The following is a 19538-nucleotide window of genomic DNA, read 5'->3' as shown; positions in this document are numbered from 1 at the left end:
TGGTATGCAGATGGGAGCTCCGGATCTCCTTTACCCTTACTGATCAACGCGAGTCTGGCCACTTTCCAGCGATAAGGAAAAATTTCTTACTTCACCCGGAAGCCATCAGGGCCTAGTGCCTTCTTGTTTTTCATAGTGAGAACCGCTTCTTCGAGCTCTCTCATTGTGAAAAGGGGGCGATCCTCGACGCTTTCCGCGCTATTGTCATCAATCCGTACAGGGTGTCTGAGCAACAATGCCCGCACAATGCGGTCCATCTGATCGGTACTTAGTATGCAGCCCCGATTTTCCGGGTGACAAGCTTACAGCCAAGTCCTCACGAGTCCTCATTCACTTCGTTGACAAGGTTCTGTCAGCCGCGAGCTTCGCTGGTGAGCGGTTGCACTCCGGTGCATGTTAATTTGTAAAATGCGGATCATGCCACTCGCACCCTAGCCAAGTTGAAGTTTAAGAATACACTGACAGTATTCCCTGCTTCTCGTTAAAAGCGTCTAAAAGGGATAGAAATATATAGGCTAGCAACTTACAAATTTTAAAAGTTTATTGCTATCAGAACGTCAACAATGCCTCGGATAGGGACTGATCTCATGGTTACGACCTTTTGCTTTCGAAAACCGATGTGGACACCAGCATCGACAACAGCATCGAGGATTATTTCAAACTTGAGTCAGAATTCCAAAGATATAAGCTGGACATTGGGAGCGTAAGCGAGTTGAAATGATGAAACTCTGGACAGTACTCCTCTCTCTCTTTCGGCATTGTTCTTTTGCACCCTGGTAAAGAATGGTAACAGAGAGGTGTCGGACTGCTGCTGATGAATGCCGCAAGATGCGCTTTCTTGATTTAGGAGTCGCCTTCTGACAGGACTTTGACTACAAGGTTGTCCTGAATGCCAGCAAATATATAATCATATTGACTATATCGCGATCAGCAGTAGATTTAGGAGTTATCTTCTGATTGTGCGTATCAAAAGAGGTACTGACATCGTCGTCGAAAGGATCATTTAATAGTCGCTTATTTTCGCTACAGCATCTGTTCACAGGGGAATAAAGCGTGGTTGGCTATGATCGGGGATAAACGCAACGCGTTGGAGCTTTGTTACAGAGATATATGCCGTGATACAAAAAAATCCACTCCTGCACTGGTGAAGGGAGCAGAAACGGTGGTGAGAGAAGTTGAAGCTGCCGCAATTAGCAAAGGTTTCGCCATGGTATACGTCCTCTTGGAAGCACTTACTAGTGGTCATACTGTAAGAGATGATAACGGTAGGTTTCTCAGCGCGTTTGAGCAGCTGATGACGTGCAAAGAGCACTTCACCGCATATATTCCATCTCTTCTAGATGATACGGCAAGTCACCGTAACATGCAGATTTGCACTGCTCTTCTAAACATCTCCATCAAATGCACTCAAACGGTGCATAGCTTCCAGCCTTAACGGTCCCCCACAGGACTTTTCCGTGAAGCTCATGCAGTTTCCACATAGTTTCCTACACTCATTTGTAGATCTTTCTCAATGAGTAGAAGGAAAGGGTGATTTCTTATGTTCCGAATAAAAGCATCCGCCTTCAATGAAGCAACTAAATGAATATTTGCTTGGTTCTTGCTTCCGCGAAGATATTAGCTAAAATCAATCAAGGAGTACCTCGTGATCATGCTAGCTTCCGCTCCAGATGCTCCTTTACCGACCATATTAACACCCTTCGGTTCATTGTGGAGCAGTATGCGGAGTTTAAGCTGTTGCACATGCTCTGCATCAGAAGGGAGATTCCGGAGGAAGTAATAGCTATATATCAGGGCGAGATCGAATATCAGAGGAATTCGAAGCCTAAAGCCGAATTTTTTCCCCGCTATGACGTTCTTCGTTTTGTCTTAGTTGGAGGATTTGGAGGAATTCTGTGAATTAAGTCATCTGTCCTCATACTGTCACTATTGCTCAAAGGTTCTAATCCTTCATCAATTTATATCTGCGTCGTATCATCGGATCAGAATATCCATTTACGTTTCTAATAACAATAATCAATGAAGAACTTGATCGCCATACGGGCCAGACGGCCTGTAGACGTGTTGATCAGAAGGCGGAAGTGATATGTAGGAAATAAGTCACATTATCACATAAAGGAAGGGCAAAAATTCATTGCGAGTTATGCCAAGCAATCAATGCGTAGTAGAGTGGATTATGAGTGTAAGCTTTTTGAAAAGTCGTGACGACTGCGATGGCGCATAGGGACATTAAAGGTGTTGAACAATTCGTGTACCTGCATAACCTTGTGTCTACCAATTATAGCTCCGGACAAGATATCACTCGATAAACCCATTCAGTGCACTAAATCCGCCTTAGATAGTTCACCGGAAGGGCTTGGAAAATATGTTTCGTCTCTTCCACCACGTCTTTCGATCATGTCGATAGGGATGGAATCCAATAGTTAATTTAGTTGAAAGAGGTGGCCATATGCTGACGTAGTTTCATTATTGCATGGGCGATAACCTATTTAATTTCCGTCGGTTCCCTGTACATCTCCAGTTTCGGAAACGTAGTGAAAGCCAGCATTGATAATTTCCACGAAAAATGACTCAGACGGAGACAGAGAGCGCTAGCAATGAGGGAATGCCCGAGACAACTTTAAAGTAATTGTGATCAGCCATGTAATCCTTATAAAAACCCGAGCCAAGTCTCCAGTAGATATGAAGAGCAAATGGGCCCGCATAATCGAAGTTATTTCGTATTATGACCGCTAAGTCGTGACTTTCATCATCATCATCAACGGCGCAACAACCGGTATTCGGTCTAGGTCTGCCTCAATAAGGAACTCCAGACAACCCGGTTTTGCGCGGAAGGCCACCAATTCGATATCCCTAAAAGCTGTCTGGCGTCCTCATCTACGCCACGCTCCATCTGAAGCAGGGTCTGCCTCGTCTTCTTTTTCTACCATAGATATTGCCCTTATAGACTTTCCGGGCTGGATCATCCTTATCCATACGGATTAAGTGACCCGCACACCATAACCGTAACGGTCAGGTGGTTGTGAACATCATTTGTTGATGCTTCATCTCCAGGATCTCTGTTGATTGCGGTTATTGCGGCATCCATTTCCCTCTTATAGGTGTTGCGGAGGGCTCTGTTGTGGATGCTTTCAGTATTCACTCTCACCTGATTGTCAGAGGGGGTTGTAGGTGGTGTCGTAATTCGGGCTCGGAGCACCATGCCAACGAAATAGTGGTCCGAATCGGATAATCCTCAGTCCGTTATCATTGGTATCCCTAAAGCTGTCTTGCTGCGCTGGCTGCGCTTGCTGGGTAACAATGGGTATAATGTTGACTCACTCATAGACACTTTACCATAGAGAAACTGGCGTACGTAAGATCAGTAATCGAATCGAACTTTCTTCATCGGAAGATTGTCACGCTTTTAACGTTGATCAGGACTATGTCTAACTCCGCAAAGGGATAAAAGAAAAGAAAATAATAGAAAAGTAGGGATTATATAGAGGTTCTGCCTCTACAAATGGAGTGTATAGCTGACATATTTTAAAATAGGGACGAAGACGGCTATGGTTTCTTACCAGGGCAGAGGCAACTCTTCAGGCGCTGCCCCATCTCTGCCCTGGGAGCAGCGGGACTAAAGCGGCTCATAGATGTTATGCGCTCCCTTTTATAATTCGCAAACACGACAAAAGTGCGAATTATATTCTACGTAAATCCGCCTACAGTTCAGACCAAAAGTTTGGCTGGAGCTAGACAATTTCTTTTTTTTTAAGGATTGGGGAGTCCTAAGTCCGCATCGATTTGAAGGGGAGTGCATAACATCTGCGAGCCGCTTCGGTCACGCTGCTCCCAGGGCAGAGGTGAGGCAGCGTCTGAAGAGTTGCCTCTGCCCTAGTAAGAAACCATAACGGTCTTCCTCCCTGTTTTAATTTTTGAAACTTGGGTGTTAAACCTGAAAAGAGGAGTCCGTGGACCATCAAGAGTGAGAGCAAGTTGCTCTCCATTTGGTCCGGTCCGGCATCAACTCGATGCGGACTTAGGACTCCCCAATCCCTAAAAAAAGAAATTTGACATATTTTAATTTCTGGGTGCCGGGAAGACTACTCGGTACGAACTATAAGAAAAACACGAATGGTAAGTATCTGAACTAATTAGTAAATAGGCAGGCACCCTCTTTCTTTTTCGTGATCCATTTAGGACGCCTCGTTACGCCATAATTTGTTGATGATTACAAATAAAAGATAAGATCGGCAGATGCTACTGCCTTTTTCTCGAGTTTTCTTAACACATGACTGTGTCTTTACAAATTCGCTTGTATTTTCGACCCACTTTGCCACATATTCTTTGTCCCTATCCTTTCATCGTTTTTTTGTCTCCATTTTTACATTCACTCTTATCTTTCGGTAAGAATTTCAGCTAAAATAAGCCTAGAAAAAAGTCATGGATCTGAATCAAAATTCGAATAGAATAAAAACTCAGGAAACAAATGACCACACAACTCAATTTGTTTATTATTACAGATTCCAAGCAAGTTTTCGTCTATAAAACTTTCACCTTGGATCCGCAACTGCTAAAACCTCTCCGAAAGACCCATTTAACATCTTTCCTTCAACAAAACTTGGGCGTTGCTCCTGGATCACCAATCGCACGTCGTACCAAACACGAAATCAAACTAGCACATAAATTGGCACGAAAATGTCAACAACATCCAGAACTGTGGGCCAAATACTTACTGGCAACTTGCTACTCTCTTTACTTTCTGGTCCTGCCAAGTATGGTTCTGCATGCACCGGGAAAAGAGCAAACTGTCCTGCAAGCCGCCTACGACTTACTGCTTCGTGCCAGCAAGCTAAAAATTACTTGTGATGAGTTCTGCTACCGAGTAATGATGCAATTGTGTGGTAGCTATAATTTCCCCGTTTTGGCAGTGAGACTTCATTATCTTATGAAGCGATCAGGCGTCCAGCCGAATGCATTGACTTATGGCTTCTACAATAGATGTGTTCTGGAATCTGAATGGCCTTCAGACAGTACAACGCTCAGTCAGATGCGATGGAATCGTATAAAAAATGTCGTTTTGGGAGCTGCACATTTCAGACGAGCAGGGATGCGACGAATTTCGAAAAAGAGGCTGTCAACATCTCTTGAAAATAATCTAAGCACTTTGGAAACCGTCGATGGAACGTCTCGAACCAGTTTAGATTCGAACAACTCATCTCATGTCGAGCCTGTGAGCAACTTTTTTGATTTCTCGGCATTCGATAAGATTCGAGGCAAACTGGGGAATATTGTTCGTCAATCGAATCCCCAAGAATCTGCAGATGTTATAACTAGTGCCGGACTGCTAATATCGGGAGATGCTGGAAATAAATGTCCCTCACCTTCCGCAATGGAATCAACAGCTTCATTTCGTTCAGCTCCGTCAAGCCCGCCAAGAGATTTAAGTCGGCAACTCTCGAAACCTATCGATGATTTCGGAAATGATGCAAAGATTCTAGACAAGCTGCAACGACAGCAAATGCTAGCAGCTAGCGGTGGCGGAAGTGGGAAAGACGGTGGTGGGAGTAGTAGCAGCGCAATGGCTCAACGTCTTAAAATGATGACAACACATGATGACGAGAGTGTGGAAAGCGTGCATGAGATTGTCAGCTCGCAGGAAGATTTGGATATGGAAGTGGACCAGCGATTGAAAATCAGCAGTCCCACGAAGTAAGTAATCTCCTACAATTCCCTTAAATTGGATGAACTTATTACTTTTTTTTAGAATATCACCTCGAACGCCTGTAACTCAAAACGATCCCCTCGGCGCATTAAATGCTGAGAATGATGCCGTTGAAGCGTCAAGCGAAACGAAGAACGACCAGGAGAGGATCGCAATGAACAATAACACCCTCTATACGGACCAGCCGATCCTGTTTAAGGGACATCGAAGTGCCACATTTGATGAAGGAATGCATCCACATCGCAGCATGCATCGTTCGGAAACGATGCCTGCCAATTCGGTTACGTCGAGCCTGGCCAATTTTGGGTCCTCGCTTAAATTCAATTTCGGGTAATTTCAAGCGAGTTCATTTCATTTATTCATTTTCAGTTTGATTTGTTTCCCTTAAAATATCAAATTCAATTGAATATTATCCCTAAATCCTTTTCATTTGCATGAAAACCAAAAGTGTAATGCATACGTTTTTTGTATACTTTATTTTTATATGTCCGCGCTCGCTCGTCCTGCACCTCACCCTGTTGTACTCGCCATACCGTTTATCATTTAATTTATTATTTCTATTATGATTATGGTAGACGCTACTCACCTGCACGGCTGTCATTTAAGAAAGATCTAAAAATACCAGCAAATCTCATTGAAAATATATCGAATATTAGGTAAGTGTGAAAAGACGCTATTAACTGCACTGAATGTGGGCTTTGCATACAATTTTATCGTTTGCATGCCCAGTTTAAGAAAATCATAAATGAAAACCAATTAGAAATAATTTTATAGACGGAGAATCATGATGCCGTCTAGAATTTGATTCTAGACTGAGCATAACTCTCAAAATACGTTTTATTCGTGCCCCGCGACTGTTGATTTTTAGATAAATCTTCCAAACAGTCGAATTTTATTTTCAATATTTCACATAAACTTACAAATGCTGATCCTTTTTCGCATCCTAAAAACTTTCATTTTGTCTCAGATATAAACTCACTAAATTTTCCCTCCAGTCCCAGTCTGACAGGTAAAAAGTCCAACGAATTAATTCAAGGCGGCATTAGCAGCATCAAACATGCCGCCACCTCGATGGCAAAGAAACTGGACGAGATCAAAGAAGCAATATCAGCTAATTCTACTCCAGTAAAAACTAATTCCGGTTACGGGAACGATAGCATCAACGAAGACGAAGTGAATCATGAAGAATCTGGTGCGGGCGGCCAGAGGACTCGTCGTGTTTCAAGTGATATGGATTTATGGGGTCGTTTGAGTGAATCGCGTAAATCAAGCTATAACAATCTAGTTCCGCTGGGTGAACATTCATCGACAACGAGTTTAAATAATGGTTATCCCACATTACCGGAGAATTTGTATTCATTTCATGGCGAGGTAAGTTTTGTCTTTATCTTGATTTGGAAAGTTTTGAATTATATATGCTAGTTGGCAAATTAGTTTTATGCTTGTTATGGGAGTTTAGAAAATGTTGATGGCAATATTCACTGAGACATCTGGGACATTTGTTCTGTCGTATGTGTTTTTTTAAGAACCATTTTCCAGAATTTCAACCCTCTGACAAAAGCCATTCCATAGAACTCTCTATATGCTATTTTGCAATGTCTAGCCGTCAAGCCACGCCACGTCGATGGGCTGTTTTGTTCTTTACGATCTAGGTTTCTAGACATTAGTGTTGGAATTGAAGTCTACGCGCATGTTAACGTCATTATATTGGGTTGGGGGAAAAGAAATATCGTATTTGTGATCGAAATTTGATGCTTTATTTAACATACTTAGAATTATCCGAATTAAGTCAAATATGCGCCGTCTTGTTCGCAAATTTGTTGCCATTTAAAAAGCAACTTCATTATACCCCCCTTCCTTATTTGCAAAAAACTCAAACAGCCTCTTTTGAGGCCAACTTAGTAGCATCAAAAGCGTTTCGCATGGACCGGAAGAGAAAGTAATCACTTGGTGCCAGATCCGGACTATACGGTGGGTGCGATAGGACATCCCATCCGAGCTCCTGTAGCTTCTGGCGGGTCATCAAAGATGTGTGAAGCCGATCGTTGTCCTGGTGAACACAACACCATTCTTTTCGACCAATTCTGGCCGCTTCTGCTCAATCGCCTACTTCAAACGGTCGAATTGCTCACAGTAGAGGACCGAGTTGAGGGTCTGGCCATAGTTGAGCAGCTAATAGTGGATAATTCCCTTCCAATCCCACCAAACAATCAGCGAAACCTTCCTGGTCGTAAATCCGGGCTTGGCGATGGTTTGGGCCGGCTCGCTGCGCTTCGACCACTATCTTTTTCGCTTGAGGTTGTCGTACGTGATCCACTATTCATCATCAGTCACCATTCGCTTCAAAAATGGAGATTTTTTTTGGGTCAATTCGTGTGGCACCCAAACATTCAGCTTTTTGTGGAATCCAATCTTCTGCAAATGGTTCCAAGCGATTCTATGGTCTACACCCAGTTCCTGGCCAATCGAGCGAATGCTTACATGCCGGTCTACTTGGATGATTTCGACGATTCTATTAGTTTCTACGACCACTGGTCTACCAGGACGGGGTGTATCTTCGACATCCACTACACCAGAACGAAATCGATCGAACCAACGCTGTGCTGTGCGAATCGTTAGAGTATCAGGCCCATAAACTTCACAAATTTTTTCGGCCGCCTTCGTTTCATTTTTACCTCTCAGGTAGTAAAAACGTAAAATATGACGAATGTCTTGCTTGGTGGACTCCATCTTTGACGTGCTATAACTTGAGACTGAAACGTACGATCACAACACTGTCAAATAGATACTTGTAGCACAGATTATCGTCTTCGAATCGCCGTACAGTATGACCCGATGCGATAAGTACAACACAAGATATGTCTAAGTGTCACCGTCTATTGACAAAATACAACATTTCTTTTTCCCCAACCCTATATAAACTTCATTATAAAAGTTAGTATGTATGTAATCAAAATCAACATCACCTTTAAAGAGCTCTATCCAAATAGGAGTTACTCGCCATACTGGTATCTGGGATTTTATTTTTTTCGAAGTATGATAGAATGCATTCACCGTCCAACCTGTGAATCGCTTTTTAAAGTTTTGTGTAAAACAAAACCTTATTAGAATCGAGTGCATGTCTATCTGTCCGTCTGTTTGTCTGCCTTTTTATTGGCTGGGGGAGATCCATCATGAATACGCATCTGGAATCTAGGACACGCATGTCGGACTCTTACCGACTAAAACCTCCCATATTTTTTTTCCGCACTCTCCCCGCGGGATCACAGTTTCGGTATTGCTTCGCGGGGCTGTTCAGTTCTTAGCTGTTCACTCCAAACGTGCTGCTACCACTTTGCGTGGCGTTAATTGCAGTAGCTTCCCTTCTATGCCTCCGCTGTACTTCTACTGTTTTTAGTTGCTGGTATCCACCGTGTCCGGTTAAGAACTGAGTCAGATCGTAACTCGTCTCACTCTGCATAGTCCACATGCTTATGTCTGGGATAAGCCTGTGTGTCCACCGGCTATTCTCCGCCTGGTCCCATGCTGTTTACCATGCAACCAGTGACCGCAAACGCTCACTTTGCTTGTTTAGGCTCGCTTCCTGATTTTCATACAGACGACTTGCCTCATCGGTTAGAATATCTATCGGGATCATCCCCGCAATCACGCATGCTGCCTCATAAGATGTTGTTCGGTAGGCGCAACATGCTCGAAGAGCGCTTAATCGACATGCAGCTTGAAGCTGTCTGCGATTTTCTTCGATTTTTATCGCCGACGCCCACACTGGTGGAGGGTATAAAAGTGCAGAACTGACGACTCGCGATAAAATTAATCGTCGACTGTCGGGCCACCTACTTTTGGAAGCATCCTTGCCAGTGTTGAGCTGATAGTCGTCGCTTTCTACCCAGTAAGCTTTAAGCGGGGTTTAAAGTTCAGCTTGGGGTCGAATATTACTGCCCGGTATTTCAGCGATGGCTGAGAGCAAACAACATGCGCCCGGATACGAATTTCAACAGTTTTCTTTTTCCGCCGCTTTGTAAAGAGCACCAACTCCGTCTTGTCTTCGGCAAGCTCCACATGCTCGGTATATCTGTTGGGACAGCTGCGATGCTTTTTCTCTGGACGTTCCAGTAAACTCTGTGTTCCACTGCAATACCTCGAGAATTGCATCCTCATCAAGTGCTCTTGATGACCAATCTGTTTCTGATTTCTTGAGGTGAAGATGCATTGTTCTGGGTCCCTTTTCAATAGTAATATATGGTATATCGCCTGGTGGTCGCTATGCGTGTATTCTTCGCTAACATGTCAGTGTAGATGCTTGATCAGCGAATAACTTACAAAAGTAAGATCTGCAACGGAGCCTAGCTCTCCACGCCGAAAAGTGTTTACACTTCCGATGTTAGGGTGACGTTTAGGCGGGAAAAAACCTCGAGTAGGATTCTTCCCCTTTCATTTGTTTTCTGGCTTCCCCACTTCATTGCCCAAGCGTTGAAGTCGCCAGCAATAATTTTGGGGTTGCGATCTTTGGTGTCTCTCGCCAGTCTATCTAGCATGTTGCAATACTTTGGTATTGTCATACTTGGGGCGAGATAACAGCCGTATATACAGAGGTCATCGATCTTAACCCTTACAGAACCGTGCTCGCGGTGCTTCATTGCTTGCCGTAAGGCTCGATTGCCGCAAGCCCACACCGCAGCCTTTCCACCTATGTGTGTTTCCCAGAAGGCCGTGATGGAGGCTTCTGTATTCGCAAACTTCATATGCTTTCTGTGTTAGCAGGTCCTGGGCGGCTTGGCAGTGATTGAGATTCAACTGAATGACTCTCATTTATTTAGGGTGCTTAAAGCTATCATGTAGGCTGGACACCTGGTGCTACTCGTTATGTGGTTACAATCGTGATTTTGGGTTTCCCTGCATAGAAGGCAATGAGGGTTTTTACTGCAGTCCTTCGCCAAATGATTTTCCTCTCCACATTTTCGACACAGTTTAGGTCTATCAATGATGCTAGTGCAATCCTTCACCATATAACCGTCTGTCTGTCTGTCTGTCACACCCGATTTATTCGAAAACGGCTAGACCGATTGTCACGGAAATTGGTAAGAACATGTAGTCTGGTGTTCCCTTTACATACAACAAGTGGCGCCATTTTGTGTTAAGTTTAAGGGGGGGGGGCTTCCCATACATGTGAATGGAGGGTTCGAAATTTTTTTCCACTGAATGTGGCCATGTGGGATATCAAATGAAAGGGCTCAATTAGTAAAGAAACTGGTTAGAAACTGGTTCCATATTTAATATTGGATGAAGCATAAGGAAGAGAGGGCTTAAAATATGACCATCAAAAAATGTAACAGGCCTCGTTCTCAGAACCTAACCAATCGAAAAATCTGAAAAATTCACACTGGTGCATTTCTACGAGATCTAGGCCTCAAGATACATCCGGTTTCGATATATGCACAAATAAAGTTAATAATAGTACATTTCCACATTTTAGAAATTTAACCGAAAACCACTCCTTATGTTCATCGCAGAAGTATTTTGGCGTAGGTGTAAGGGATAACATAATGCACAATTCTGTCAAGTTTGAATAAAATCCAACTATTATTAACAAAGTTATAGGGGGTGAAAATTTGCCATTTTTTTGTGAATTTCGTGCATTATTCACGTCATCCCATATAAATTCGCCAATACCACAACGAAATCAGTTGATATGAATGAGGTCGCAAAGAATTCTTTTATTTTAGTTTTTTAGTCATTTGAATATGAATATCAACTACTCCGAACATGGTATCGATGTACATTCCAGCGGCTCTTTTCTAAATTACCCCACAGTCGCTGCCATACCTTATTGGCTTTTCAACAGTCTTCAGTAAATTCCTTATCTCTTAGAGATAATGCGCCTCATTCAGTGGAAGATCCACGGGGCTCATTTCCGCAGTGGTACACACTGCCCCACCCAATGCTGTCTTATATGTTCTGAGCATTCTCTACGTGATTGGTCGGTATGCCAAGCTTCTCTCGTCCACAGCTCAGTCAACCGCCTGCAACTATCTTGTGCCCCCTCTCCGCTGTTAGACATCTTCCTTTGATGCTTTTGCTCGGGCACGGTCAAAGTGCATTTTAAGTTTATCCTGCCATCGGTTATCCCCCGGGGATTATAGTGATCGATTTTGAGATGACTTTGTAGGCACCTACGGGACCGTTGACAGAATTCGGTTATTCGTCACGGTCATCAGAATTGCCTTCATAAGGCACGTAAAAGTGAAGGATTCCATCCTGTACATGTATAAAGATAAAAAAAAGATCGTCAAGATTTCCTGGTTCAACCAGTACTTTAATTTCCAGCTATGATGCAAATGTCGTTGTGGTATTGTAGCGCCACATATGTCAATTGTATACTGACACAACTGAGCCACCTTTTTCATCTCCCTTTCCTTCGATCCCTGATTTTAGGGTCGACTAATGTTTCCTCATATTAGATGTGGTCAGCATTGCCCTCCCCCGAGATTAATATCCTGATTTGACTCAGGTACTCCTGGTCATTCGCAGCTGATTCGACTGGTATTCGACATCGAGCTAACATAAATGAACCGCAACCTTCCGCTGCGAGAGCTCTATGCTCTAACCATTTGACCCATTCGGACTACCATATTAAATTATTGCACTATTAGAAACGTAGCAGCTCTAGATATGGAAGCTGTAGATTTTCCGTCTTACTAACTTCGAGAGTTCGGTTCTTTCCCGTACAGTTTGTCTTCAAACAGTTCTAATTGTTGCGTTTACAATCGTATTCTTCATCTAACCAAATTTCTATAAAATTCACCTATAATCGCCCGGTAATTTAACCCTGGAAAGCAGATCTTGAGCTGCCTTGTGGTGATTGAAATTTATTTGAGGAAATCTTAACTATTCAGCCCCGTACTATTGGCCAGACAGTTATCATCATTTACAGCTTGCCAATATGGGCATCTTTTATCTTAAGCACGATGCACCTGACTGGATTTTCGGTAGACTTTTTTATTAGGCGCGATTTTCTTCTGCACCTGCTGCACCTCCTTGACCTATCATGTTGCATCTGAAGCATCCCTTAAGAGATACTTCCTCTTTGCATGACTGAGGCCGTTCTTTTCTGCGATAGAAGCGGTCTGTGTGTCCTCATAGACATTGCCCCCTCATTTTTATAATTCGAATATTGTCTATACCGCTGTAATGGTTATTTTAGCACAACATGGGTATCTTTCCACGTGGTAACTTCATCTGTGTAGATCCTTGAATTTGAAGGTTACCCCCTATTTTCGGGTTCTAACTTCCACTTGTTCCCCTAACACTTATTCTACTTTGCCCTGAAATACATCCACTGAACTCAAGCCACTACGGTTTCATCCAAGGCAGAGGCAACTAATCAGAGGTTGCCTCACCTTTGCTCTGGGTACGTTATAAGTGTGAATTATATCTAAACAAACAAAAAATCGCCTGATAGTTTTGGCCTAAGCTTGGCGAAACTGAATTATTTTTTTTTTAGAAACTAAGGATTTCTGGGTTCACTTGATGGCGTCCCATACCAATTGAAAGAGAAACTATCTACAACTCAAACATGAATTCAGATTTGGTCGGCTTAGGCTATAAATATTTTTTATTGTCGAATCACTTAGGAATTAGAGTGCTCAGTTGCAGTAGCAGTAGATCTTAGATCAAATCTGATTGATGGCAGAGGGATTGCACCATGGGTGGACATCGGATATTCTTTTGAAAAAAAATCGTGAAAATGACCTATTTTTCGGCACAACAAGTGAAGTTAGCCACTTAATACGTCAGGTCACATTAAGTTCGATGCAATCATCGGTAGGTTAAAGATAGAATCTTCAGCCCACCGATAGGAATAACCATATCTACTCAGTTACAAGTTGAATTTTACAAAGCAAGATGGCCCTTGTTAGCAGATCATCAACTTTCAATAGGTGGAGAGGTTGAAGGTCCTTTTTTCTCTTGCAGATCTGGAATCCTGATTTATAGTATCCATGGACCAGACTGGGTATGGTGCTATTGATCTTTGATAATCTTTGCTTAGTTGATGAAAATAATTACAAGAAACCATAGGCAAAGTATGGTAATGGGGGTACATTAAAGTTTGATTACCATATAAGCTCCGAACATCATAGGAAAAATCTAGGGTCACTCTAGTAGGGCCAGGCCTACTAGAGTGTTCGTAAAGTATGATTCATGGCATGGTTACGCATGTTTAGAAGACTTCAAAAGACCCTTCGTAGCGCAACTGCACATTTTTCTAGCGATTGTGTAGTTCACAAGGAAATATAAACACTACGACAAACTGTTTTGTTATTTGACGATTGAGGGAGTCCTGAGACCGCATTGACATGATGACGGACCGGATCACTTGCAAAGCAACTTACTTCTCGCGTGGTCTATGGACTCCGTCTTTTTGGGTTAACCACTCAAGGACAAAGGCAGCACATCAGACGTTGCCGCACCTCTGCCTGGACTTATTCAATCCTCAAACAAAAAATCCAAACCCTCTTAGTTTAGGCCTGAACACACGACAGATTTCACTTGAATATAATTCGCACTCATGTCATAGATAAATGGAACAATTATCATCTGTCGCCGCTTTCGGTTACGTTGCTCCCAGGGAAGAGGTGAGGCAACATCTGATGCACTGCCTCTGTCCTGGACAGAATCGTTAGCTCTCATGTTTAGCTTTGGGGGTTAGTTAAAAGCATACTTTTTATATACTGAGACGAATTTCAATTCGAATTTGAAATCAATGATACTAATGTAACTATTATTCGGAGTAGACCGACCTTGGGTGTTTTGTGAACTGAAATGCCGTCTCCCTTTCATGTAATTTAGGCGACTTGAACTCACTGTGGCGTACAGTCGATTCATAATAAAATCACATGATTTACTTTATGAAGAAACTCCTTACATAGTCGAATTGTTGCGCACAAATCGTCGTTCCGATAACAAATTCCACAGTTTAAAGCAAATTATTCAAAACGTTTAAGCATTTTTTCTTTCTCATCAGGGTCACGAAAATCCCGACTGTGATGTTCTCATACAACTGACCTCCTGCTCGCAATGTCATAACTGCTCTGTACTTATCTACGACGAAGAAATTATGGCCGGTTGGACAGCGGAAGATTCAAATTTAAACACAACGTGCCATGCATGCGGCAAAATGACCGTGCCATTTTTAAGTGTTCAGATAATTGTCAACGAAAAATTGAAAAACGAAAAGCAATCTGATAGCTTAAGCATTCCGTACTTAAATCCGTTGGTGTTGCGAAAGGAGCTGGAAAACCTACTGGCACACGAGGGCGATTCGGTGCTTTTGAAGGAGTCATTTGTTGAAGAACATCCGATTATTTATTGGAATTTGATATGGATCATGGAACGCATAGATAGTTCAACACATTTGCCGGAACTATCGCTACCTAAACAGGTAAGTTAGAAAGATGTCACTTTTTGATAAGGAAATGGTAACTTCCAATTTTTTTGTTTTGTATTAGGTTGCGCCGGAAGTCGATCCATTGCGGGAACCAAACACTATCCATATCCAATGCTTATGGGATAATTTGAGGTTGCACGCCGAAACAGGACCTCCTGTTTACATTTTATGGAAACAACCAGAACCAACAAGCCCCTTGCTTAAGGCATTACTCACGGACCAAACTAGTTTAAATAGGAAGTAAGTAGAAGCCGACCTTGCTAAGAGATAAATTCTAATTAATCGGCATAAAATGCGTTTTCGAGTTATGAATTTTTGAGGATGAATCAAAAACGAACGACATTTTTGTAAATTCGATGATTGGACAGCAAGAGCCAGTGGTTTCCGATATTTCAACTAGCGTCTTGAATATGAATCTTCGTTTCTATTTGATTCACCTCGGAAGCAATGCAATTCATCTGTTTTACTTTAATTCTAAACATTCAATCTTGTTTCCTTTCCAGTGTCATCCAGCAACTCATTTCAGCGATTCGTTGCAACGATCTTATCTCCCCCGTCAAACGATTGGCGAACGAACGTCATAAACTCAAGCATTCTGGAGTCGAACGACCTCATTCAATATACAGGGATATTATGTTTTTAGCACTGACCGCGATCGGTCGTTCGAATGTCGATATGGTGTCATTTCATCGTGAATACGCCGCTGTTTTTGATAAATTAACACAACAAGAGTGTGATATGTACTACCAGAGTCAGGATCTAATGCCGTCAGCGGCGGCTATCTGTTGTCGCGCCTATTTCAAACCGTTACTGCTTCCTTGACAGGAGCCATCAACGTTCAAGAGACTAGAATGTAATTTGAAACTTAAAAATATACGTAGATAGGAAAAGGTGAGAGTGGTATCGCAAACGAAACTATAAGCGATCAAATGAGAAATGTCGACAGTGAAAGCAATACAACGCCGGCTGTTTGATGATTTGTTCTAAGCGTTCGCCTATTTGTATCGTTTGGAACTGGGCGTGCGGTTAGGGTTTTAACGATCCTTTGTGTTCTTAGTCTAACAATTGTAGTTAATAAGAAACGTCGTCGATGGACTAGTGCGACCAATCAGATAACTACAAAGGACGCGGAACCCGCCTGCGTCGCGAGCGAAGGAGTATTTTGAATTGCTTTCAGCTCAAAGCTGAACATTTTCTCGTAACTTTAGTGGCTTTCTACGATTTTCATTGTTGGATTATGTACTGTAAATCGTATAAGTTAGTAAGACTTTGAATTATATTTTAAATCTGTACTTAAAGTATATTTTTCACCCTCGATCATCAGCTCTAACGAACGCAGAAAACTACTTTAACTAGCCAATTCCACATCCATTAGTTCAGTGTGGACACTATCCACCTTCATTTTTAGTGTAAACTGCTTTCAACCCATTCGCATGACTTTCTATACTTTATTGCATTTTTTATCACAGAATATGAATCATTTAAACTAGAATTAGGCGCGTTAGACATCCATCCCTAGAACGTACGCGAAAGTCGTAACGACAGCTCATTACCTCCCCACGTCGAAGCAAAACCCTCGTCATTCCCTTCCTTCCACTACTGAATCTAGTTTTCATATTATAATAAATAAGAAAAGGAATAAGAATAGAAGCTGAAAATGGAGTTTAGGAGAATAAAACAATTGGTGGGTTGATGGGATATTAGAGGATTATCTGAGGAAGAGAAAATTAAAACAATTTAAAAAAAATGTGATAAAACTCGAAAAAAATATTTTCTATATAAAAACTGAATAAAAAAAACTCAAAACTAAATAAACACAAGAAAAAAATGAATAATTAATAACAAATAAAGACAGGAAGAGAAAAATGTTACTTATATATTGTACTTGTTACTTTCCTAATTGTAAAACGAAGAGAAACTCGTCAAGTCGAAACCGTCATCTCAATAACTAAATTATGAAACTAAAAGTTTATAATTTATCTCTCTATATCTTTATCTTTATCTGTTTTCGTTTTGTTTCTGATCCTTTGAATCGAAAGAAAGAAATTTAAACGAAGAAAATGATTGATAATAAATAATATTAGGATTTAGAGGAAGAAAGTGATGTAAATCAAAAAAATAAAATTAATGAAAAAAGAGCACACCTTTATGAAACTGACCGTGTTTTTTTTACTTTCCTATATGATGGAAGCCTATCTACACTCCATTTCGCTCATATAACGAATGTGAAGAAGAGATGCCGTGCAGAAATTGATCAAACGTTAAAGGTCAAAACGTTGTTATCTTCTCTGGCCCAGATTTCGCAACTCAATAATGACATTTGTCTACAACCCAAGAGAACGTCAGAAGGATAAAGAACGAGATCAAAAACAGGATTATCAGTCACCGGTTCACAAGCACAGAACAACATAACTTTTTCAAAAGTGTGAAAAGACTTTTTATATTGCTGACATCGACCTAATGTTCGCTTATGCAGCTTATGCTTTGTTTGGTGGGTTAATGTGAAACAAAAGAGTTTTCGCCGTAAACTGGGTGTCACCGGTGCCATGAGCACGACTTCTGGCGCAGCTCTGAATGCATTACTCAATTATTCAGAGCACTGCAATGACAGAAACTGAAAACTGAGAAGAAGAAAGACCAGAAGAATGCGTGTTAAGATATATTGACGTTGTGCTAGTCTGCTCAACCAGCCCAAATTCTAAGTCATAAAACATTCAAAGAAAACTTCACAATCAATAATTTATTTGATTGAAAAAGGATCAATCACCAATCCGTCAAGGAGGCAGAAGAGACCGGATGTTCTCCATGCAGTCCCTCTGCTGCCAACCAACGGCACTTTTTCACCGCCGGCTCTCCACTCCTGTGGCGACTTCTAAAATGTGTGGAGAGCGCCGGTGGCGTCATCTAACCGCTCGCATTCGCGACACTAGAAATAAATTTCGAATTCTGCAAATCCTGCTGCGCCACAACGTCTTCTACACCGATGGTTCAAAGACAGAACATCGTCCTGGAGCAGGAGTTTACCTCTCGAATAAAAGCGTGAAGTGGGCTTTTCCATCAGAACAATATACAACGATCTTCCAGGCTGAAGTGTATGCGATCGTAAGGGCGGCAACCTGGATGATTGACGATCGGTTGAAGCGCAGACGCATCGCATTCTGTAGCGATAGTCAAGCTACATTGAAGACGTTGAGCAGTCCTTTGATCACTTCAAAAATCGTTCAGGAATGTAGAAATTGATTGATCTCTGTTTCTAGATTCAATACAGTGAAACTACTCTGGGTACCTGGTCATTGTAGTGTAGAGAAAAATGACATCTCGAAAGCTTTAGTAGAAGAGGGAATAATTTCCTCCAGGGCTGCACCGGAACCAGCAATTGGGGTGTCAGTAGCATTGGCTAATGCTGCTATCAAAATATGGGAACGATAATAATAATCGTTGGCCCAACAATCCATATTGGATCAGGGCCTTGAAGTGTGTTAGAGCACTTCATTCAAGACCGTAACGGTACACTACAGTAGACTGTAGGAGGCAATGTGGTCAGCATTGCGCTCGCCCGAGATTATTACCCTGATTTGACTCATTCACAGCTGAGTCGACTGGTATCCGACATCCAGTCACGATAACAAATCCCACCGCCGCCAGTGAGATTTGAACCGCGGCCTTCCGCTACGACAGCCCAGCGCTCTAACCACTTGAGCCATGCGGACACAAGCTTCCCATAATAACAGGTGGCCGAGCCTTAGTGCTTCTAAATACACCAAACTTTTCCTGTCAGAACGAAACAAACATACTGCAAAGTGTATCCTGTCGAAAAGCAGGAAGACTTGTAAAAATATTGTGGGTATTCTGATTCTGAATCGAAAATCGTCGGATTCGCTTGGGGGATACTTCCATCGAAAGGGGAGGCACCCCAGATTCAAGAAATGCAAAATTTCTTATCCCACGCCGATGGAAACGCAAGATATCTCGGAAAATCAACTCAGTTCGAGGCTACGGGGAATCAAGGAAAAGTGGAAATTCTGCTGAACCCTATGAACCCTTGATCAAGATGCGCGTCGACAAAGTTTTTGGGTTTCCTGAGGTATTAGCGACTGATCAGTGTCTAAACTCCAAAGTATTCGATTTCTTATCTATAATAAAAAGTGTCTGCATCTTAGATGTTGCAAATTCAAGTGGTGAGTGGCTGAGCTAAGATTTAAAAGGACATTTTTTTATAAACTAGAAGCTGATTGCCGTACAAAGGGGTAGCGTCTAATATGCAGAGGCTTCTGAAATCCCTGTCATTGTTAAGTATCACCAAAATCCTGACCATGATTTGAGTCTAATTTTTTGCCGGTGGCAAGGTACCCTTAGTCTTCTGGAGTAAAGGGTCAAAGTCAGCTAAAA

General features: G+C 42.1%; 1 protein-coding gene across 2 annotated transcripts in view; it reads left to right on the top strand.

The window, feature by feature from the left end:
• Window positions 1–17303, top strand: part of LOC119653797 (DENN domain-containing protein Crag) — a 51343-nt gene extending 34040 nt beyond the window's left edge. Inside the window, exons 12-18 of one of the 2 annotated variants that reach the window (XM_038058809.1) lie at window positions 4503–5691; window positions 5747–6034; window positions 6280–6360; window positions 6700–7075; window positions 14727–15143; window positions 15211–15389; window positions 15653–15971. In XM_038058809.1, coding sequence (XP_037914737.1) covers window positions 4503–5691; window positions 5747–6034; window positions 6280–6360; window positions 6700–7075; window positions 14727–15143; window positions 15211–15389; window positions 15653–15971 — 2849 coding nt within the window. Of the gene's footprint in view, window positions 1–4502; window positions 5692–5746; window positions 6035–6279; window positions 6361–6699; window positions 7076–14726; window positions 15144–15210; window positions 15390–15652 lie in introns of both variants that reach the window. The other variant, XM_038058811.1, reaches the window with a different exon arrangement.
• Window positions 17304–19538: the final 2235 nt, after the last annotated feature.

The sequence above is a fragment of the Hermetia illucens genome, chromosome 4 (assembly GCF_905115235.1).
Source record: "Hermetia illucens chromosome 4, iHerIll2.2.curated.20191125, whole genome shotgun sequence".
NCBI classification, from domain to species: Eukaryota; Metazoa; Arthropoda; class Insecta; order Diptera; family Stratiomyidae; genus Hermetia; species Hermetia illucens.
The sequence above is the reverse complement of the archived record's forward strand: the minus strand, read 5'-3'. Positions and strand labels throughout refer to the sequence as shown.